The sequence below is a fragment of the Ostrea edulis genome, chromosome 4 (assembly GCF_947568905.1).
Source record: "Ostrea edulis chromosome 4, xbOstEdul1.1, whole genome shotgun sequence".
NCBI lineage: Eukaryota > Metazoa > Mollusca > Bivalvia > Ostreida > Ostreidae > Ostrea > Ostrea edulis.
In genome coordinates this window covers 58,775,077-58,799,589 of record NC_079167.1, presented here as the reverse complement: position 1 = coordinate 58,799,589, position 24,513 = coordinate 58,775,077, and the positions used below count along the sequence as shown (strand labels likewise).

The window sequence follows — 24,513 nt, the reverse complement described above, 5'->3', positions numbered from 1 at the left end:
CTTGAGACTTTCAAACAACCAGGTAAAATTTCGAAAAGCAGTAATTTCATTAGTTGACAAAAAGGTCACCCTGACGTGACCCCTGAATGGGATGTAACAGTTTTTAGATCCTTGCATAGTGAACAGCATGAGCAACTCAAAGGATTTCAGTATAATTGGCTAGAATGTATTCCTATATTTGCTAAGAAGAGACAAATATAACATGTAGATGATGCTGTTGTATCAGAAAATTGAATTTGGAAGTCGTTGATTACTTTGTATGGTTATGAAAATGCTCAGGTCTAAGAAGAATTAATTCTGACTTTAAGAATGTATAATTGCATTTGTTAATGATCCTTAACTGAATAGTGCTGAATTTTTCACATTCAATGATGATAGGGTAGCGAAATACAGGGGCTTATAGATTAATTTTGTAAAACAGGAAACAGGAATATGAAATCATTATTTTTACTGTGCATCATGAGAATCCACAAATATTCATTACTAGTGTGGAAGGTTATCATGAAGAGGTTTAAACCAAGGAACAATAAGAATAAGATGTTTTCATCAATTTTCAACCAATGAGTATTTTTTATTTGATGAGAATCTGCGCAGTATTCGTGATTCTAGAATTACTGGTGAAGTTGAAGCCTGTTTCCTCTTATCATGTCCTGTTAAATATCTAAATGAAATTTTTTTATTTGTTTCTGCATGGAGATAATAGTAGAATGTTTGAGATTGGGTAGCCCTCCCACACCAGATTGTTCTCACACAGGCACCAATCTGTAGGTTATGTCAGGGAAAAGTCATCGTCATTCTCCTACAAGCTCATAAACCCTCCGTCCATATCATCATAAAAGTGGCCCTAATACTATGTCTGTGGAACTGATTGATTGGACTTGTGTCATATAATGTGCAGTCCTACTATCTGTTTGATGATATATAGTGTAGAAGGTTGTGATGGTGAACTACTAAAGATTCAAAGCAGTTTTGGGGACCTGTAAGTAAACCTTTAAAAGTCACAAAAATCTTTCTGCGTACAGTATTTAAAAAAAATTTAAAAGTTTGAAATTGAAAATTGTGTACATGTATTTTGATGGATGTATATTGCTTAATTGTCTTCAATTTATCTATATTGTTCAGAAATTTATCACTTATAAATATTTTTTGTACCTCCTCTACCTTTTGTTTAAACTTTGTATATGCATTTTTATCTTACTGACTGCATCATATAATCCTTCATAATTCATCTTGACTATATCATAATATATTAAAGGATTGTGTGTATTATGACATTAAAAAAATTCAACCCCTCTCCCCTGCTTCTCTCCCTCCTTCCCTCTCTCTCTCTCTCTCTCTCTCTCTCTCTCTCTCTCTCTCTCTCTCCTCTCTCTATCTTTCTCCCTCCATATGTCAAGTGATCATTTTGGAGTTCTGTTCAGCATGAAAGCTCTTGAGATCAAGGCCTACTTAAGTGAGAAATAGAAGTGGTTTGGCACTCGGTAGATGTGTGTATTCTAAGCCTTTTATTAAATTCTTTTTAAAATATATATGTAATTTTAGTAATGTACAGAAATGAACCGTAATGTAAACCAATTATTTAATTGATGCCAAGAAAACTTGCTTGGTGAACATTTCTGAAGGTTAAGCTTAAATATTCAAATGAATAGAATATGAAACTGTATGTATATAAAGAGATCCGAGTTTGATTAAAATGGGGCAGTTATTAATATGATTTATATTCTGAATCTTGTTTGATATTTTATTGGGGCAGCAAACTTAATGGGTTAAGCTTTCTGATTTGAAATTGAAATTAATAGATTTGATCTGCAATTTTACAAATTATAAAGGCATAAATTTTAATGTTACAGAAATTTGAAATATATGAGATACTTAAGAAGAGACAGCATGAAAAATTAGAAGAACAGTACTAGCTCAAAAAGAATTTCATAAATTTTAATGCTGATGTATTACATAGGCAAAGGAATGGCATATATATAGCCAGTTTATGTCAATGTTTAACCTATTGAATTGTTGAACTTGGGTAGTGTTATAAATATTTAGAGAAAACATTATCACTGTAACAAATGAAGATTGAAAGTTTATGTTGATATGTTAAAAAGTTTTGTAAGTTTTGTGGTGGGAATCCAAAAAAAGTCTGTTCTCAAAGAACTTGGGTTCATTTCTTTTGTCCATTTATTCAGAATTAGAATTGATTGATATCAATACACATAATTTCAAAAATCTAGATGCTTTGAACATGTGTTGCTTATAACCTGGGAAAAACTCCTATTCATTGGCTGAGTTTATGTACAAATGAAAGTGTAAATCAGCTCTCGGTCCCTAACACTAAAATAAAACTAAGATTGATTGATTGTATATTGTTTAATGTCCCTCTCAAGAATTTTTTACTCATATGGAAACATCACCATTGCTGGCGAAGGGCTGCACAATTTAGACCTATAATGCTCTGCGCTTATGGCCTTTGAGCAGGGAGGGATCTTTCTCATGCCACACCTGTTGGACCTCGGTTTTTGCAGTCTCATTCAAAAGACCGTCCCATTTAATTGCCTCTTATGACAAGCAAGGGGTACTGAGGACCTATTCTAACCCCACAAAAATTAAAACTAAGAAAATATGGCTAGCATTTACATGTAAATATATAGAAGTTGGTTTTTATTTAGTTTGGTGCAAACCCATATCTAATGCACATGTCAAAAGTGTAGACAAGACAAAGGACATTTTCTGTTTATCGTGATCAATTCTTTAATTTTTTAAAATGAAAATGGGCACAGATAAAAATATTGCTGCAGTTTTGTAGCTCTTCTATTAAAGATGAGGATGGAGAAGGATGCATTTCTAAAAACTAACACTGAATACTGTAGATTCTTAATTATACATGAGGAATCTATTACTGCATGATTTAGTGAGGAGCACCATTTGCAAAATAAAACTGTTAGCTTACGTAAAACCTCTTGATCAACAGTCCATTCACAAATTGATGTTTGACATCGCTACAAGTCATTTCACAATATTGAGTATTTATGTAAAATAAGGAAGCTAATGTATATCGCTGATGAATTTTTGATGATGTGTATTCTATGGATGATGATTTCAAAAGCAAATGCTTATGTATTTCTAATGCAGGTTATATTTACTGTTGGTAAATTAACTGCAAGTTTATAGTCTGTATTAATTTCCTTTATCTCTCCACTGTGTAGGTTAAAGTAAAACATCCAGTTTGGGCAAATAACCATGATTTATTATATATAACAAAGTCAAAGCGTAAGACAAAATAATGTACATAGAGCAAAACATAAAGCGAAATCATGGTTAACCTCCATATTTATCCATTACCCATCAGATCTTTGATGTCGGCTTCATTGAATAATTTTCCTCAAGCAAAATCTATCATCTCATGCATGTGATTTACCAAATTTATGAATTGATATTAGTTTGGTATTCAACTTGTTTACATATATGGTTTGGTATGGTACAATCCTACTGTGTTATTATCCATGGAGCTAAACCCACTCTTGTCTTGACTCTGTACCACAGAAGGATGACTTTTTACATAAGCATTAAGGACTGTATCCTGATTAGGTTCAGACTAAATGGGAGTATTGTGTCCATGTGTGCTCTTCAAGGGCAGCTCAAATTCACACAGCTTTACAAGATATACCGTATAACAGGTTTATTTCGCGATAAACCAGTTTTCGCTTCCTTTGTATTTTTGAATCACAAACAATTAAATTTGCATAAAATTTACACCAATTGTGTACCATATCTTACAAGATAAGAATAACTCGGTGAGTAAAACTCACCACCTCGGGTGTAGTAATAATTATTTTAGACAGTGGCCAGGCGTCACTCTGTGCACGCACCTGTTAAATTGTTGAGCAATAACACACGTAACAGTAATGTCTGTTCTGTACAAAACTGAAACCTGTCAATTAATTTGTAACTATAAAAAAAATTGTAGCACAAATTCAACTTGGAGAGTCGCAAACAAAGAACTACATAATAATAAATAACAGCGTTGTGGGGGTAATTTTGCAGAATTTGTGATATGCACAATAAAACTGTTATATGGTAATCGGACATATTTTAGTCAGGTCAATCTTTACTACCATAACTTTTGGTAACTTGCAGTGTCTATTTACAGAGTACATGTATTAAGTTACCAGTATCTCCTCTATGTGTCACCTATGAAGCATGGCGACAGTTAAGGATTAGTTTGTTGGCTGTCTGTCTTGCTATTGGTCCATCTGTCACACCTAGAACTTTGTTACTACTCTATTGTGTAACACTTGTGTGAGGGTCATTAGCCTGTATGATTTGTGTACCATGATTCTGCCAGTTTGTCCCTGTAAATGATTAAAAATAGTTAGAAATGATTTCAAATTTTCTATGAAATCACTTCTGAAAATTCCTGCATTCTACATAAAGACTTGACCAGGTTTGGAATATGACACCAAAGTATTATTGCGTATTTGAGAATTTTTCACTCATATTGAGATGCATCAGCCTTAGGTGAAGTGCCACAAATTTAGTGGTCGGGGACAGAGCATAGAGGATCCTTTACTGTACCAATTCCTGCCGCAACATAGAACCTCCATTTTTAAAGTTACCTATATATCCGAAAGACTTGCAATTTTTACTTGTAAATGCTAGGCAAATGGCAAAGGAGCAATCACTAGTCTAAAGTTTAACATGACCATGGTACAAACAAGGCTCGAACTCACAACCTCCCTGTCACAAAGTGAATGTATGCATTTAAAAAAAATGTGTACAACCAAACTTTAAACTTAATGTGTGATGAAAAACATAGATGATTTAACCTTTTATTTCATTTAGAAGTACGAACAGCAGCATCTAGTTTTCTCATGTTACAAAAAATAGGGAAATATCCTTTGAAATGAAGATTAACAATTGCGTGTAATCAATGATTCATTTAAGTGTGAGGCTTTGTCTCATTGATAGATGACATTCACCAGGTCATTTGATTACAGTCATCTAAGGGGTCATTTACCACTGGAATTGTGGCATCACATTGTGTAAGAATCACTGTCATTCTGACACTAGCTGTTTCTGTGTCATTGTTCCTGCTATTGATTTCAACATGTCACATGGGTGGGTCCCCTTTTTTTCTATCAATTACTGATAAATACTTTCCTAGCTAGGTTTCTGTGTACACTGGCTAATAGACAAATCAATTAGTGAGAAATCCAGGTGATTCACCTCAATGGTTATAGTAATAGCAGAACCCTAAAATATTATTTGATACTGTCTTGCCTTTGATCAGATTGATAATATAACTAGACCAAGCCAAACATTGATTACTACTTGATCTAGACTATTTGGTTTCATTTGTCCTAAATATTTCAATAAATACTATTATATACATCCTGATGTTTACTGCAGTTTTATTTTCACTATTTGGATGTGCAGAAATAAGAAACCTTGAATTAAACACAGAAAGAAAACGAATTTCACTTTTTAAAATGTGAAAAAAAATTGAGTCTGATAATTGTCTGGTTTTACAGGCTTTTGAAGTTATTTGTATATTTTTTAAGTGACAATTTTCAAATTAAGTCTGTTTCTCTTTTAAATGTATGTATATGTCTCTTGAGTCTATATTATAGGTATGATTGATAGTTTTTGCTCATACCAATTAAAAACCTGGTGTGTAGCACCACTTTCACTCCATTACAATGTATTGAAGATTACAAATTACTCCTGTTCAGAGTTGTTTACTTTGGTAAGAAATATGGATCCGGGAGATTAAAGTTGTCATTTAGGAGGAGTGAGATTTGAAAAAACGGTAGAATGAGGGTGTTCCTGTGGGAGCATGCCTGTCTAATTGATTCCTATTATTAGCAGGGGTGACATTTGTACTGGTATTGATGACGTAAAAAATTCAGATCCCCTATATGACTGATTGTAGTTATGATTGATAATTCCGTTATTAGAAATATACTTTCAGTCAGATTAGCATATCCTAATGTCCACAATTTTGGGAATTTAACTGTTGGTAATATGGCAAGTGCTTACTTTAAGACTTTATTCAAGTAGATTCCTTAGTTTATGTCACCTAATAGGTTGTACCCAGTATCTGAAAGTTTGCGTCAGTTGAACCAGTACGTCAAATTAAAATGATTGTAAACAACGGAAAACACCCAGCCTTTGATTCCAAAAATATTTATGCCTTAGATTTTATGGCTTTAAAAGGAGAGCAAGATTTTTGTTACACACTTAAAACAATTATATCGTAGGTTCTGCATGGAACTTTGAGGATGACACTGATTCCACGACCTCCTCGGAGACTATGACCAGCGTCTCTGATGATGGCTCCCTGACTCCGAAATCCTCCAGCCAGCTTTACTATACCACACCCCCAAAGGCAGTAAGTAGACTTTATCCATCTGACTGTTTTCTTTCATAGACATGTCAGTATAATTCAACACAGTAAGTTTGAGTGTATGTTGATGGAGAGCACTTGCCATCATATTGAAATAGAAAGAGCTCAATCCATCTTTTGTTGTAGACAAAAGATAGCATATGAGGTTTTACCAATTATTTTTATTTTGATATTGGTGTCGACATGCACTATGTTGCATTCTACTTAGTGCAATAAAATCAATATCCGTTCTATATAATGCAACAAAAATCAGTGTGCAAAGTAAACATTTCCAGTAGCCTTGTGAAATTATGACACACTCCTAATCCTAATGTACATGTTTAAGGACTTTGTTAATACCTGGTATAGACTACTGGCATGTCTGTCTGTTAACTTCACACCTCACAGAAAACCAAGAAGCATTTTATTAACAATTCATTAATTGTGTTTTTTATAAGTACAGAATTATCAAGGAAATGTTTAGTAATTGTAGACATATAATCGTACTATATTGTGGTCAGCAGTGATGAAGCCTTGACCACAGTAAATCCATGAGTCATGACAGATTTTATTTTTTTTGTAGTGGTATGCCTTCTTATAATTTTCTGTCGCTCGTTGTGACTTGGTGTATAAATTTTTCATTCATCGTAGAAATTAAATTCATCGTAGAAATTAAATTCATCGTAGAAATTAAAGATTACAGTGTTAAGTCTTATAGGATGCTGTAGAAAATATTGCAGTTCATAAGAGTTCATAAAACAGATTTATTTGCAGATTCCAGACTTTTGCCTGTAGTATTTAATCTCCATTCATCATGAGGGGATCAGATCCCCGTACTCTGTTCTTCATCACATTTCTGTAGGTGCACCTGATGGCATATTCCATGAAGTGATTGACATTTTGTGAATTGAGGATTTATCAGCATAAAGGAATATGAGTGTTTTGTCTCTGATAGTGAAGACTTGTAGTATTGTGTGGTATTTTTGAAAATATGCACTTAATTCACATTAAGTGGAGTGTCTTTAATTTTCAGAATATGGTCAGAAATCAAGATGAGAAGAGGTAAGAAATTTATTCTGTTTTCCCTTGATCTTAAATAGGAAAAGTGGTTGTCAAAGGAAAATATTGAAAACATATTATATTACTAAAACCAAGTCAATGGAAAGTAGAGAACTAGAAATGTGTGAATAGTTTTGTTACGAGATAACATGTGATATCTTCTTTTTACTTTAGTGAAACCCATCTCTATGAGAATTTTGTGTTCTATTGATAGGTGGAAAAAAAAAAAATGAAATATTACCGAAGATATTCAGAGAAAATGATTAAACTGTCAGCTTAAATTCAAGTTATAGATATATTAAAGAAATTAAGATGTTTGCACAGTTTGGATGATAGGAACTAAATTGATTTTTATTTTTTACTCAAATTTCCTTTAGGAATCTAGAGTTACTCCCCTTTTGTCAGCAGTCTACAATAAATAGTTGTTTTTCTTTAACTGCATAACTTATATTCAGTTTGCTGTATGACAATTTAAATCATCAAATATGACTTGAGTGTTTTAGGGTTCTATTTCATGCATCATTGCTTTGTAATTAGACATTTATGAAATGTAATTCTGCAGTTCTGACAAGCTTGATTGCAGCACTTTCATCTGCAAGTACCTCTTGAGTTGAATGTGTTCATGTGGTGAAAAACATCAAATGTTATTAAACCGATAAATGGTGTTATTTTTTGTCCTTAATCATCCCTTAGGTACTTATGAAAACAAATCAAAAGAAGTTTTAGTTATCTTGGCCTGTTGAAAGTTTTCAGCATTAAAAGAGACAGTGGGCATGGTAAATCATTAGACTGGGGTTATTTGTTTAGTAGATAAACGTGAGTACAGAGATGTGTCAAATGACCTCCGTGATTTGTCAACACTCTTAAGAAGTATATGCATGTGAAAATAAATAGCAAACTCTGTCGGGAGGTGGCCCACATTATGGAACCCCCCTTTATTTGAAGAAATAAATAATCACGTAAGTGTGAAAGTTTAGGGTACACATTTTCATTTTTTGACAGACTGGAAGGCCCAAGTTCCTCTCTGTACAGGATTCCTAGAAGACTGAGTCAGAAAGACAGGATTCGTGAAGATTTGATGCATGAGAGGCAGAGATCTGTCAGCTTAGACTGGTGAGTTTACTAATAGGATAGAGAGATGAGGCAAGACCTTGTAATAGCCAGCTAAACCAAAGAGAGAGGCAGTAATCTGTTGGCCTCCAATGCTAAAAATAGTTAGCAGAGTCTAGGTGTTTTTTCTCTTATAGATCAGTATGTTTTAAACTTTATTGCTATTCTGAAATTAGACATTGGAACATGTATACATTTTGGTAAAAAATGTTCATGTTCAGATCTGAGAGAAAAGTAGGTGTGTATTCAGTTGCACTTGCATTGCAAGATGTACTGAAAGGTATAAAAAAAAAAACACCAGAAAATGGTTGGTCCATTGCAAATAATATTCTCAAGGAGCTCATTCTGTGGGATATGTTATATTCAAAGATATTCATAAATTGTCTTAATACAATTCTCTCAATTGTATATACTTTTTATGTAACTTTTTGTACGCCATATTCATGTAAATTCAAGGAAAATGTGATGTTAATGTTTAAGTTATATAGTTTTTGATAGAGAGCATTACTAAAATTGTAATTTTAGGTATTTGTTCAGATATTTTCCTCTGACATTTAAATGCCTTAATTTTGTATGATATGATTAAATGAACAAAGACACTATTGGTATCAATGCATACCATGTACTTGAATGTGATTTGTATATCCCAGTTTTCTTTTCAACTGAAAAATTCTTCTGGTATCGTCACCTTTCAAAGAGTCGTTAAAAATTTGTAATATTCATAATACAATCCAAAATTAAAATAGGATACAAAATGTTCATTGCCTTTCCTAGGTAGCTTATCTAAGTGAAAGCAATTCTTTTAGCATGCCTTTGAAAGGTTTTGGTTTTTCAAAGGGTGGCAGATAGCACATTAAACTGGGGTGCAATATAAATTAAAGTTCGAAGCCTTATCAGTATTTAAAGATTAATGGTAAGAATTGAATTGAAGCTTTGTTGAATTCCACGGCATTATTTTGCATGCACAATGCCATTGTGGAAGACATATTCAAATTTGTTGATATTACGAGCTGTATATGAGGATCTGTCTCAGCACGTCTTGTATAAATGTCTATAACGTTCTTTCCTTGGGACAAGAGATAAATAAAGTCTTATAGCCAGGTTTACCTGTCCATGACAAAATATTATTAAAAGTCGCGAGCCAGCTCAGACTTATATTGTGAAATGAAAACTTGTCATTCGTTTGATAATGATGAAAGGAGATGTGTACTTAATATAGTTGTCATGAAGTGAAAAAAGGACTTTAATTAGGATATGATAATGTGAGTATATTTTGTGATTCAATGTGTTTTATAGAATTATCAAAATGTTTCTGGCAAACTTTCATTTTACGGTGTATTATCTTGATAGGATGTTCTATGTTCCTTTGGAGGAATAGGGTGTTCTGATAGGAAAAAGATAAGCTTCACTGCCAAGAGATATTACAGAAAGTGCAATTTTCATTACAAAAGGTTATCTAAAAATTGCATGCTAACAATTTTGCACTTTTAATTACAACCAGACACACACATTGAGGGTGTAATTCCGAACATCTTGGATTAACGCTGTTTTCTCAGATTCATAGAATCCCTTTGAAGTTTTGCACACTTTCTCTCAAATCTGCACTCTGGCTTTTCAAAAGTGTTCTGTACATCGTTTCCATCTGACGTTTGGTTTTACAATGAAGTCTCTTTATTTTAGTGGAGATGGAAGAACAATCAAAGTATTTATGTCAAATGCGGAGGGACTCCTAGTGGACGATGCACCCGGACTACCCCACAATAACACCGCACCTGTTCAATTGAGAAGCATGAATGGATTGAGTTCTCCAAATCGATCATCTAAGATACTTACAAGTGCGTGAAACATTTTTGAGTCATCGCCATGATTGTGTATTTTTGCTTCAGTGTTTTTATACGACTTAGTTCAGCTAGATTGGTGTCAATGATTTCAACTATGTTAATCCAATTAGAACTACCCTTTATTGGGAGTGATTTAATCATTTCTGAAAAAAAAAAATTATATTATGTAGTCTGAATTCAAACCAGCAGGATGAGGTATCGTTTACAAATAAGTAAGTTAAAAATTTCAGACACCATTTCCAAAACTTGATGAAAACTGACTTTCGGAGACATTGATTTGAATAATTGTTTGTAGCTACACCAAAGAAAAGGGGATCTGCTAGTAATTCTTCAAACAGTGATCCTGATAGTTTATCACCAAACAAAATGTATGACAAGCGAAAAACTGACAAGGAGAAGCGCTCCCCTATTGATCCAAGTGGTATGTATATATATTCTTTTTGATAATTTGATGGTGGCAGAATTTGATCATTGAAATTGTGGATTTGTACATATTTTTAATTTCCATGTGAATTTTTTTATACATCCACTTATGGTATGTAAGAATATGTGCATTGGTAGTAAATTTAAACTCCAGATAACTTAAAAAATATCTGAATTATACAAGATAATTGAAACTAAAGCAGGATATCATTCAATCCTGCTTATTTTCTATAAGGATACATACCCTTCTCTTGGGGGAAGGGTTTTGTAATCTGATCCACCTTTATCTTAGGGAAGATTATCAAGATTAGCATAGGTCATTTAATCCCTGTGGCCAAATGTTGAACAAATATGGCAAAGTCAGTTTTTATGGTGGTGATAAAAGCCATCAATGGTTTTAGAACCTCTCTTTTGTCACACTCTGACATGTTTTATGGTAGCTTTAAACCATTGTCTTAACACTTCCATGTTACACATTGCCCAGTGTTACACACTGCCCAGAGCAAACCTCATGGCCAATCATGCATTGTTAGAGCACCAGGTTGTCCAATCACCTGGTCTGGTGGTAAATTCAAAATCACTAGATTAGTCATGCTTTCAGCCTTTTCTGAATTTTAATGTTTGGAAATCTTTTGTGTATAAATGTTGGAGATTTTAAATTAATATTTAAGAGGAGGTAGGCTTGTTGAAATCTTTCATTGTTAAATATATGTGTATATTTGTTGATAGTTCCAGATGTCATTACTTGTTCAATTTTGAATGACAAAAAAATATTGATATACTTTCCTTAATTCTGCTAGCAATAAGATTAAATGGAATTCCATATCCTATTGAAGTGTCACTCTGTTGACTATATGTACAAACCAGTACATTGTGGTCAATTAAGATCGGGCATTGGAAATCATGAATTAATGTGCATTTTGGATTGTTCATCGAGTGTTGTATCAATGCATTAATTGTCCCAGCCAAGAGGCAAGCTTAAAACTATGTACAGTGTAGTATTATTTACATGTCATTCCTCTAAAAGGCCGGTATAATTGCCATGTCTTATGTTCGTAGTAGTCATTATGCACTGGAACAAGTTAATTAATTTACATTGGATACCAAGTACCATGTTCAGTGATTAGGTATATGTAGGGAACTTTTTTTTTTCTTTCTAATTGTCAGTAATTACAGTAATAGGCATTACAAAAAAACAATGCATAAAATACTCTGTAGTCTGACCTTTGTGCATGAGGATTTTTGAACATTTAAGGTTGTATTTTTTACTTCAATTTCATTTGAAACTTAGACTGTGAGTAGCTAGAATTAATATGAAAATCATTCATTTACAATTAATTTTTGACTGTCAGTTTAATGATTTATTTATTTTTTTGTGTCGCTGCTTTAATTTTCATTTGTTTTGTTTGATTTTCAGCTTTGTTTGAAGCGGTAGAACAACAGGATCTGGACTTAGTGAAGACACTCTTAGAGGTAGATGGCCTCCACATCAACAGGTAGGGGTGAATCTCTGATGTATATTAAAATAATTATACAGGAAAACAAACTGAACACAGACAGGGTAAACACAACATTGTACGGGCACTATAGACCTATTGTAAATTCACAACATAATTATATTGATACTGTTACAATGTTACTGTTACTTCCTATTTGAAAATTGGATTGTATATACAAGATATTGTGTTTGGGTTGTTGTTGTTTTCCAAAACATTCTTTATTTCCTAGTGTGACTATGCAGGATTGATAAAAATCTGAAGGAAATGTTTGCAGGTTTAAATAGGAAATAGATCAAATTATTGTTGCCCAATTTGGAATTTCCTAATAAATTGTGCTCATTTAATTCACAATGTATTATCTTAAATTAAAAATAACTTAAGGTGTCCCGTCAGTGTTGTTTGTTACTAAGTTGCACAACTTTAATGATGTTTGATAACTAAGCCCTCATAATGCCCTGTTTGACAGGCCAAATACCTACATAGTTGTAAACTGGGGATAACTTTTATCTTTGAAAAGTTTCAAGGTTCCTAAATATACATCTGTGGTAGAAAAATCAATAATTTTAGATAACATATATAGGATAGAAATAAAAGTGTCAGATCAAAATTGTCTCGTGAATTATGACTCAATATAATGAATAATAAAAAAAACCCTTCTGTATATGATAACATAAACACTGATCTAAGCAGATATAGAAAACATAAAGTGTCACAGACTGGCTGGCCAAATCCTTTTTGACTGAACTGTTCTTTTGTGGGTGGGGGGGGGGATTTCAGTTCTATGTTTACCAATGAACCCATGAGATTAATCTCAGCTTAATATTTGTGTCCATGCAACAGTTTGTAATACATCTACTGATTCAATTTGAAATAGAGCTGTACATGTTTTTATTCAAGTTGAATAATGGCTGTAAGTTTTCTCAGTAATAACTTTTCAGCTTTTGAAAGAAAGTTCATTTGTAAAATGAGTTGAATATTCCAACACACACATCATATATATGTAGAGAGAGAAAGAGGAGAGAGAGATATGGATGAATAAATTAAGCTGATGTGAGCATTGTTTTTGTATATGGAACTAGCATAATGTTGCATTTTCTTTGAATATGGATATGGATTCAGCTTGCATTTGTATACTAAGTATACAGGATAGATAATGTCTTCATATATGGGATCAAAGTGGGATCAGCATTATCTACATATATGGGATTAGCATTGTATTTGTATATGGGATCAACATTGTATTTGTATGGGATCAGCATTATCTTCATATATGGGATTAGTGTTGTATTTGTTACTGGGATCAGTATATGGAATGAGTGTTTAATATTTATATGGTATTTTCAATTTCTCTTTCTAATTATCAGAATATGTGTAACATAATAATCAAGGCGTGCATTGTCTGAGGGAGACAATATTTGTTAAAATTTGAGAAACCCGATTCTTAGAGATTATCAGGAGAAATATACAAAATCAAGTTACTTGCAACATAGATTTATTGCATTATGTGCACCACCTCTGATTATGAGATATTGTCCAGTTTTTAAGGTTTTAGAAAAAGAAATGACAGCATTCAATGAAATTTCAGTGTGAACTCCGAGGGTCTGACTCCTTTGGATGTAGCAGTGATGACCAATAACATTCCAATGGCCAAGATGCTGCTCTTCAATGGTGCTAGAGAAAGTCCTTTGTGTAAGCTTCATTTTGCAAGCCTCTTCAGTATTTTGATCAATTTTTGATGATTGGATGAAAGCAAGTGCATTGTTATACACCCTCCTGCTCAAGACCTCAAGCCTCTCATCCCTTTTGTTTGGGGGGGTTCATTAGTGTATCCTACATATGTCAGAAATGTGCCAATTCTTGTACCTTTTCATCTTACAGAAGTAACAAGGTCACATTGCATAACTTTCCGTTATTGAAGGACAAACCTTGTCATTCTATCCTCATGGATGATGAAGCCACTTAATATTGCCCTTGATACCAGTGATGAACATTTCACAAGACCTGTTGCTTACTACAAGAGGTGAAAATTTCACAAGACCTCCTGCTTACTACAAGAGGTCTTCAAGTGTTTTCAGATGAACTACATGGATTCATGGAAATGATATATGAATTTGGCACATACCTCAATTGTTTTGTTTGTCAATATAAGCAGTAAAGGAATTTAGTAAAATGGTATTTAGTCAGAGAACAAGACAAAATTCCCCCACTCCTGACGTGAGAGAGACTTGAGATCACATTGATTTAACCATAGAAGTACTAACCACAGCCCGCTGATGATGAGGTTACTCAGTCTTTTTTCTACATTAGTTTTAAAGGAGGATACTCGATCAGCGCGATTAGATGCCCTGGTGTCCGATGCTGAGAAGAGGGTGGTGGATCTATCAGCTGCCATTCTAAATGCCTCCTGTGGAAGTAGCTCTATGTCCAGCACACAACAGAAGGTCTGTCAATCTTTAGGCCTTATTCTGTACTCAGTATATTGGAATATTGTGGTGGTATTTTTTTTATTTTCAATTGTGATCAGGTTTAACTGTTGACATACCTGCGAAAATTGTAATTGTGGTATTTAAGAAAGGTCAGTGTATTAAACTCATAACAATACAGGCATTATTTAAAAACCAATTTTTAAAAATAGCTTGTGGAAAGGAATTTAAAAAAATTACTATGTGATTTTCTTTGTGTTTTCAAGCTTAATTTACCATATTAGTCATAAATCTATGTAAGGTGTAGTTTGGGTACAATAGGGACCAGTCACTCACTTGACCACAAGCTTTCACAAATCTGACACTAGCAGTAGCCATATAGTCTGTTTATTGAATGTTTTGATTGGGGATTTTGTATATAAAGAACTTGAATTAACTAGGAAAGGATTTGCTGATAATCTTGTTTGAAGCCAAGAAATGGACTTGCAAAATTATTTGATGGATTATAACTAGAATTGGATGAATGGTAAATTTTAGTACTGTTTTGGGAGTAGATGACCATTGAATTTTTACAATATTACTCCAGTATTGTACATTTCACAGTGCTGTAATAAATCAAAGTAATTAGTATCAGAATGTCATTGCAAGGAAGTTCAGGCATATATATTGATGCAAGTTCCTTTAATCTTAACAGGAAAATGAAAAGCAGTTAAGTCACTGGGAATTTCGACACAAACTCTTAAAAAGGATGAAAGCTGGATATGACCATGCACGTAAGTTACTGCTTATGTGGACTTCCTATTTAGATATTTAATGCACATATTTCCAAACTAGGCCAAAAATATTTAGGGCTTACGAGTTTAAACGGGCATTATTGTTTGCTGTTTATTTGTACAGGTACTCCCGACCCTCCTAGTTACGTAAGTCTAGCTGTAGCCAGCAGCTCCTCCTTACTGGTCAAATTCGATGAACCCCTTAATCACAATGGAGCTGTTGTCACACGGTACAAAGGTATGTTTCTATGCTATACCTTGTAAACAAAAAAATATATACTTAAAGATATGAATATGTTGATACGTTTTCAAACTATCATAGTTGTGCATGTGTGTGCATAAAGAAGATATTTCAATTTAATTCAAGATAAAATTATTCAAGGCATTAAATAAACGATAAGTTACAACATATGTGTATGGTTTGTTCTTTAAAAGATACCCAGGCATATATATAGATATGAGAAAAATATGGTTACCTGCAAATTAAGAAATGACTGTTCTTGTTAGCATTGAATCATCGTTGTGCTTAACAATACAATATTATGGTGCGTCCAGTAGAAATCTAGCTTTGTCTAGTGTTTAATGTTTATGTATCATGAAACTTTTAACATTTTCGGGGACTTCCCAGAAAATTCTTCATAAGCAGCCATTAATTAATTACCCTATGCTAATGTGCTACAGTATGCTACATTAATTGAACTGTTTACCAGTCAGATGTCTAAAATAACCCCAAGCTGATTAAAAAACAATGTAATAGGTGCACAAGTTGATATTTTTAAGCACAGGTTTATAGTGAAATATTAACCTTGTGAAAACACCAGCTGTAGGACACTGTAGATGTTAATTAGAAATCCCCAGCATATCTACAGGAAAGGAGTTAGTGGCTGTGTTTTTGAAGCATCGTCAGGATTTTTGAAGCCATATGGTGAAGAAATTGAACAATGCCAATGCACTCAATTTTCTTTACGATCACTTGTAAAAATTTTGTTAAAGTTGGGAGACATAAATCTATGTAGGATTCTTATGCAGATGTCATTGAATAAATGGATAAGTAGATACACGTACTAAAAATCTCGCTTGTATGAAGGTGGTTGTATCAAAGCAATAGTGGTGTGTAGGAATATTCCATGAAGTATGAGTTTATATTCCCACAATTACATATATAGAGAACAGGATGGTGATGAGATTAGGGAAATTTATTTCATATGCATTAATTCAAAATTAATAATTTCAAACCTTATATGTACCGTACCATGTCTATTTATTTTTTCAAAAAATCAGAAATTTGCAACCATATCGAATTAATTTGAAATGTAAAATTTTCAAACCATACACAGCATCGATTAACTATACTATACTGTATATGATCAATCCTTTCATTGGTTCTTTTTCCATTCAGATTGTATTTTTAAGTTGTTTGTCAATAGTGAATGGAAAACATGTTGATTATTTTGTACTTCAAGATTTATGCTCTTCGTTTGATTTTTTCTGCTTGTTTTCCACATCAAATATCTCTTAAAGTAAAAAAAAAAAATATGGCAAGTCAATTGGTGAATGATATACCCATGTGAGTAATCGCCTGACCAGAAAACCTGAAATGGAGCAGCTTGTCATTTTAACATTGTGTAATCTCTCTGACTGAATGAGATTGAGAAGATAGCATGTAGTTTATTTATCACAATTTGATACAAACACAACAGATACCTGCATACTGCGGTGGGTTCATCAATTGTCTGATGCTTGGTGTAAACACAATCTGAATCTGCTCTCAAAAATTACAGTCTTTGTGCTCTCGATACACAATTTCATCAATTGAAAGTAATTACTGTTTACATTGCAGTGAAGGTAGACGGTCTTTATTTTCCAAATGCACCAATTTTACAAAGTCAGCAGCTAAGAGGCTGATTGGGTGGTTACAGAGCAGATTTATACATTACATGTGTCTTGTTTAAAATAGAAAATCAAAAGTTTTTGTCATGTTGATTACAGTTGAATGGAGCTGCTTTGATGACTTTATTCCATTGGCTGGAGAAGAGGTGGTGGAAGACATGAGACACTTGGAACATGAAATAAAGGGTCTGGTAAAGGGCAACAAGTACTTCGTCAGGGTGGCCGCCTGTAACATGAAAGGATACAGTGGACACACGATAGCCAAACCAGCTTATGCTGTTCCATCTTGTGAGTTTACTCCCTTGTCAAAATGGGGTTTTTTGGGGGGGTGTTTTTTTTTTTTTTCTTCAAGTTTGAATTCATGAATGAAGGTCATGTTGATGAATTGTCTTTTCAATTTTCAATGAGAAGCAGTTTTTGTGGGCTGAAGTCATAATATTTATTTTTTTAAATTCAGGTTGGAGAGATGTGGACAACTCAACATTATCCAGAACAGAGGGAAAATTAAAAATATTGGATGAACTATTTTCCCAAGTGAAGCACTTACGACCAGCTGATGCATCAGAACTAAAAGGTATGCCTAGCGCATAATTTCATTGTATGCCTGTATGAAGTTTGCACTGATTTGTGTTACCCGGTACATGTATTTGTATTCTGTTTTCTTCTATTATAGATAATGTTGGAGATTCTCCACTACAAAGAAAACGAAAAAGTTTGAAAAACCTCTTTACCTCTGCTCCCAAATTCTACAAATCCCTGAAAAGGTACAGATAGCCCAAATTTAATGCAGTTTTCTTTTAAATTTTGAAGTACCATGTTTCATTCTTTGGGAAAAAAATTGTCCATTATTTGGTGAGGCGGTTTAGTGAGGACGGTTTTGTCTTATAGGGGAGTTTATCTTGCCTGTCTGCTGTATCACGGTGACAAAGTTTTAGTGACCTCCGATGACCAACTGCCTGTTGTGGAGGTGGACGAAAATTTCTCTGGACCATCGGTCAATGCAGATCTGCACTGGCTGATGAAGGTATTACAAGATAAAATACATAATCAAGAAACATTACCTAAAAAATATTTCACAAGAATGGAAAAATGAATAGGGAAGTGCTTGACCATCAAATCCTTTTTATTTTAGATTTCTTGTACTTGGGATGATGTGAAATCTCTGCGACAAGACATGGAGAAAAATACAAGTGCAGGAACAATGCATTTCAGATGTAAACTATTACAAGCTGTCTCTGTGTTGCAGGTGGGGAGGTCTTGATGTTTTCTGAAACTCATAACAATATGAGTCATTAATCTGTAAAGTTTAGTCTCATGCCAAAAGTGAAACTTGTATTTACTATTGAATTTCTATCATTGCAGGGAGCTTTGGGAATATATGATTTAGGCCAGTTTCATTTCAAGCCTCTGAAGGACTCCAGTGGAAGTATTGTATTGACCACAGTGTGTAATGTAAGAGATCCCAAGGCAGTTATCCTGAGTTCGTCAAAGTGGGTGAGCTTTGCCAAGTTACTACGACGATCTTCGGGTACAGGAACAGAGTCCCAGGAGTCCTTGGAAGTTCTTGTCAGTTCTGTCTCAGTAAGTACAATATTACTTTCGCTCGGAAATATAATTTTGCCGTGTTTTACTTTCACCTATCCCATTTGCTTGTTTAGACCTATACTCTGGTTCGATATTAACCCTCTTTAAAACTCTCCGAAAGAAAACCTGGGAAAAAATATAATGAAACAAAAAGTTCTCAGTATTCATCTGACGGTATTTTCGTCTGTTTTGGGAGGCATACAGTGCATATTACGACTGAAGAATAATGCCAACATCTAATTTATGAGCAATTAGTGCATGCACACATTGATTTTGGAATGTGTTTTGTCAGTGAGTTTAGTTAGTGTTTTTACATGAAAACATTCACTTTTCAACAGGAGATGATTCTCTATCATCAAGTCAGCAACATTCGTCTTGCAAAAGGCTTATACCTTGGCTACCTCAAACTTCAAGCTTCCCTAGAACTTAACCGAGTGTTGGTTCCTAAGAAAGCACCAAACATTCTTCCAAACATTAAAGTGAGAGATTGTCCCAATGTTTCCAGGTAAGAATTCAATTCACAATTCACCCATGCCCCCAAAAAGTTACCTTGAAAATATTTTAGGTTTAGGGATGTGTTTTTAATGGATGACAACACTGTACAGTTTACATTTTTTTAATAATTGAATCGCCCCACCCCACCCCCTTAAAAAAGAAAAGATATATGTTTCCTCATAGTTCTCATTACTGGTAATCTGTTTACAAATATTGAGAGTTTCAAAATGATTACCAACATATTTGAAGCTGACAGCTATAGCATTCGTCATGTCAAAACTCTAATTGACATTGTTGCATTATTCATGAATAATGAGAAAATATGTAAGTGGTAAGCGTTTATGCATTTCAGAGAGGAGTGGCAATGGCTGCAGTCACTGAATGTAGATCAACAAGTAGCACCACCTAGCCAAACACAGGAGGAATTCCGTAAACAGCTCTCACAGGCTGCCCAAAAACTTTTCAACATTTTAGGTATGTTGTACTTGTTAACAGATATGACAGAGTTGGTATTTAAGAGAAGGGGAAAAGTTACTAATTGTTTGTTTGAGTAAATGATCCCAAAATTAATGAGATTTTTTTTTTATTTCAGACATATCAGAGAATTTTGCTGCTAGTCACAGAATCTATGATGTGGAGGTGATTGAGTTCAGTAACGATGTGGCATTCATCCTGATCCTCCCCCCAGTAGAGGAAGTATGTCTGGTTCCAGGCCAGAATGACACCATGACAGAGAAGAAGGATCTCACACTCCTCCCAGTACAAGTCTTTGAAATGAGTAAGTAATGAGCTGTGAAATTAGCAGAGTTATATCCCTTTCATTATATGTAGTAGGTATATTCAGTTTTTGACCAACAAACTTGCTTCAGATGAATTTATTTAAGGCTTTGAAAAGTTTTTATATCATCATAAATCACTAGTGTAAAAATAAAATTTCAAATTTGCAAGAAAAAGTTATTATTTTGTAAAATATGAAATGTTCAGAAACCCATCAGAACTCTATAGTGATTAGGGTACATGCTATGATACATTTAGAAGTATAATTTCAACTTGCTTAAACCATCATGTTAAAAGAGTTTAGCTATAAAAGTAAGGTGGCTATTTTGCAGTCCACATGTGTACATACCAAACACAGCTCATCAATAGATACTCAAGGCTCTCCTCAATACTAGAAATGGACCTCTGTCTTGCCCAGCAAGTTCAGCGTGAGGTAAATGTCCTTCTTTGTATGTAAATAACAGCAGTTCAATCTGACTTTTTAAAAAGTGTAGTTGACATTGTAAAACTGTCTCATTAACAGGCCTTTTCTACCGAGGAACTTGCACCAGCAAAAGAGAGAGTGGAGAAATTGTCCAACATACAAACTACAGTCGATAAAAACTGGAAGTCAACACGATGGATAATGGACATTATTACTTATGCAAGAGACAAGAGTATGCGAGGAGGCATATTGATAAATGAGTTAACTTCACCACCCAGAGATGTGTTCAGTTCTGAGCTAGAGAGTCCTAGTGAAGACAATCTGTTTGATAACAACAACTCACAATCCGGGTGTCAGTCTGTGGCCTGTGATTCTAATGAAATCAGTGTTGGAAAAGACAACATCAAAATTGCCAAATTCTATGATCCAAATGATGAGACACCAAAGACAAATGGACATGTGAAAAAGGAGGAAACCGCCGGTGAATCCAATACACCAAGCTCAGGCATTTTACAGGTGTATGCAGCTTATGACACGGGGCTGTCTCGTGGCACCAGGGTGAGGCTACATGTGACTGAGAAAACCACATCTAGAGAAGTGATTAATCTGGTGGTGAGACAGTTGAATAAAACTGTGACTCAGAAAGGTAGGTCTGAACCTCAGTATGGGGAGGATCAACTGGACGAGTTTTGTTTGGTGGCTGTGATTGGTGCTAGAGAGAGAATTCTGAGGGATGACTACCAGCCACTTCACCTTCAGAATCCATGGACCAAAGGTCGACTTTATGTTCGGATGAAGAGTAATTTGTTAGCTGCCATCCAGCAAGGGCATGCCACTGAGGTGTGAAGTGACAATACTTTTTATTTGACCTACAATCAGTGGAAACTAGCTTTATTGTCATAAGAACATTCCCTTCTGATAGTTGGGTCATGTTTCTTTTCCATTCCAAATTTCAGTAAATCATTATCCATTGTCATTCATAGTCAGTTCTTAAGAATTACTAGTCAGTATACATATCGGGTAAATTATTTATGTCACCAAACTGAATGTTACTAATTTATTATTGTTGTTTTTTCATAAAATATGCTTTCAAGTGTAAATTTTCTTGGGAAATTTAAGTTAAACAGAATTTTATCGATGTTAGTACAGTTGCAATACAGTATCTTTTCAACTGTAAAACAGCTACTTGGGGAAGAAAAGAATCTGGTCTTCTAGAAAACAGAATTTTTAATCAAAAGTAAAATTGTTGGTTTTTAGTATATTGTAAAAATTTTCTCTTTAAAAAAAATACTCCTTGAAAAAATAATATCAGCTTGCCAGGAGGAGTTTGCAGAGAGATGTTGTTATACCAACAGCATTGGGTGGGGGGGGGGTACTGAAACTTAAATGTCTATCAAATGCAATCCCTCCCATGACATGTAGAACTTGAATAAATTCAGTGCCATACATGGACAATATTAACAAATGGTTACGGTTTTTCTGATTCCAAATTACTAATATTGTTTCCGTGGTAGTTTTCTTACTTAAAACATTTCAAACCCAATCCCTCCCTCCTATCAGTGTGATTCTGGGTCAAGTAGAAGGTTACATGTAGAAAATGATAACTTTTTGGTTAAAGTTTTTAAGGTATAGGTTTCGTATAGACCATACAGTCCTTTCTGAAATACCTTTCTTCTGAAATACCTTTCAAGTTTCTGATTTCAGTCCCAGTGGTGGGAAGGTTGCCTCTAAGCCAAGTTTAGATTATAAATATAAAACTTTAAGTTGCTTTTCAAATTTTTGAATTTAGTGCACCAGGCGAGCTCTGTTGTCTAAGAACCACTCTTGTGTATGTGCTGAATTCTGTTGTGTGAATTCGCTCGTGTTTTTGTGCCGAGTTCTGTTTTGTTAATTTATTTTGACTTAATTTGTACATTTTCTTTCAAGTCCCTATGATGTTGTGTAGATTCAATTATACAAACTACATGTATTTATAAAATTATTCAAAATAGTTCTGAAAACTGTAAGTGGTTTCAAAATTGTAATCAATAATTTTTTGAAAAATTTAGTCACAAGTTAATACAGTATTTTGTGATAATATGCTAATGATGGTATACTTTTTATCAAGTGTTATTTACCAAGCAAGCCAACTACTTATGATTATTTGGAACCTTACTCAAACAAATTTTGCCTCCAAATGTTGGAATAATTATTGCAGTGTACTGTATTACCAGTCAAAGTTTATTCTTTCTATGAGGTAGTTGTGATAAGCCTACTGTGATACTATTTATTTTCTACATCTTTTTCTGTTAGCTTGTGTTTTGAGAGGAGCTAATAAAATCAAGTCAACTATTCATTGTTCACATTTGTATATGCTACATTTGACAATTTGTTTACTTTTATGTGAAACTAAGAATTTCCACAATATATATTTTATGTGGACAATCAGATATAGGTAGTTTTTTAAAGTGCAAAAGTTCTGACAAAGCAGACATGCCCCGAGTGGCCAACAGCGAGCCCAGCTTTACCACGACTGTCCAAAACACTTGACAGGGCACTTGTTACAGTCATTGTCCAACATTAGTTACGGGCACCCTTTGCACATTGAAGATGTTTACCTCTTATAATGCATTTGACACAGACTAAATTGAAAACGTCACTCAAGGATTAAATCTATGACAGAGGTGGAAGGTCTTGGAGTTTTTATCTTGGTCAGGTCACATTTAGACTTTAAAAATAGGCAATGATTGCTTCTTAGCTGAACACTTTTAAAGGTATTGGAAAGGTTTGGTCCATAAAAATCCAGGTCCAGGTAGGCACGAGAAATCCTCATTGTTGTGCCCAAGTTCATAAAATTGGTCCATACTGCACTGCGTGTCATGGATAATATCCATTTTGTTTCCACAATGATGAAACCTAAAAGAGGTCTGCCTTGAACATGACCTTGAGTTATGTTGTGCATTGTTATTACATAATGTGAGATTTGTGCTGATCTCGGATTATGACACCAGACTCATTGGGCATTGTTGCAAGCTTCTCTGATATTTCTAGGTTTGATCCGACCATGTGGTTGTTAGTAGAGCACTTCTGGGTGAAATTGCACCTACCGTCATCTGTGAGATCTTTATAAGTATAGCCTTCATCAAAATATAGATATGTACCTGCATGTTTTTATCCCCTCGCAATGAAGTTCAAATGGATTATGCTACATAGTAACTAAATGTACATTTGAGTGAGATCTGTAAACTTACCTACTAGTAACTAGTTGGCTACTAGTAACCAGGTACTTGAACCAGGAAAATATAGTTACTAGTAACCAGCTACTTAAAGTAAGAAAAGTTATCTACTAGTAGTCAGCTACTACATGATATAAAGGTTATAATTACTGAAAGCCAGCTACCAGATAAAGGTTACTGAGTTTGAATATGATTATCTATCAGGTTTATTTCTAAAGATGGCGAAGAGTCGTATGAAATTCCAAACTTCATGATCAATTTTCCCCAATTACATAACTGCAATGCAAAATACGAATAAACTTTTCCAGCTGAGTGTTTACTTTCAAAATGATACGGATTGAATTCAGACCTTCATTCATTTGATATAGTACCATCCATTCTGATATATCGGCTACTATTACATTTTGATTCGAGATACCCTGAAATTTCAACATTCGTGTGAACACCATAAGGAACTCTGTGTTAGATATCTGACGAATTTAAGACTTTATATATTTCAAGGAGTTATATTGCATATCTCAATTTGCCACCCATTTTCAGATATATCGCTTAAAGGGGCATGGACACGATTTGAGCTGAAATTTTTCAAATATTTCTCCATTTTTAATGTATAGAATGCTT

The 24,513-nt window shown here is 34.1% G+C and overlaps 1 protein-coding gene across 12 annotated transcripts in view; it reads left to right on the top strand.

Annotated features, from left to right (window-relative positions):
• LOC125667959 (ankyrin repeat and fibronectin type-III domain-containing protein 1-like) overlaps positions 1–23,008 on the top strand; it is a 124,759-nt gene extending 101,751 nt beyond the window's left edge. For 11 of the 12 annotated variants that reach the window (XM_048901656.2, XM_048901662.2, XM_048901655.2 and 8 more), the window contains 21 exons: positions 6,255–6,385; positions 7,413–7,441; positions 8,441–8,551; positions 10,229–10,383; positions 10,685–10,810; positions 12,230–12,308; positions 13,897–14,000; positions 14,619–14,752; positions 15,429–15,507; positions 15,632–15,745; positions 17,497–17,685; positions 17,855–17,971; positions 18,071–18,161; positions 18,286–18,421; positions 18,530–18,643; positions 18,760–18,978; positions 19,320–19,486; positions 19,829–19,950; positions 20,069–20,254; positions 20,586–20,686; positions 20,777–23,008. In XM_048901656.2, the coding sequence (XP_048757613.1) occupies positions 6,255–6,385; positions 7,413–7,441; positions 8,441–8,551; positions 10,229–10,383; positions 10,685–10,810; positions 12,230–12,308; positions 13,897–14,000; positions 14,619–14,752; positions 15,429–15,507; positions 15,632–15,745; positions 17,497–17,685; positions 17,855–17,971; positions 18,071–18,161; positions 18,286–18,421; positions 18,530–18,643; positions 18,760–18,978; positions 19,320–19,486; positions 19,829–19,950; positions 20,069–20,254; positions 20,586–20,686; positions 20,777–21,523 (3,251 nt within the window). In that variant the 3' untranslated portion in view covers positions 21,524–23,008. The remainder of the gene's footprint in view (positions 1–6,254; positions 6,386–7,412; positions 7,442–8,440; positions 8,552–10,228; positions 10,384–10,684; positions 10,811–12,229; positions 12,309–13,896; positions 14,001–14,618; positions 14,753–15,428; positions 15,508–15,631; positions 15,746–17,496; positions 17,686–17,854; positions 17,972–18,070; positions 18,162–18,285; positions 18,422–18,529; positions 18,644–18,759; positions 18,979–19,319; positions 19,487–19,828; positions 19,951–20,068; positions 20,255–20,585; positions 20,687–20,776) is intronic. The other variant, XM_048901665.2, reaches the window with a different exon arrangement.
• The last annotated feature ends 1,505 nt before the right edge of the window (positions 23,009–24,513 follow it).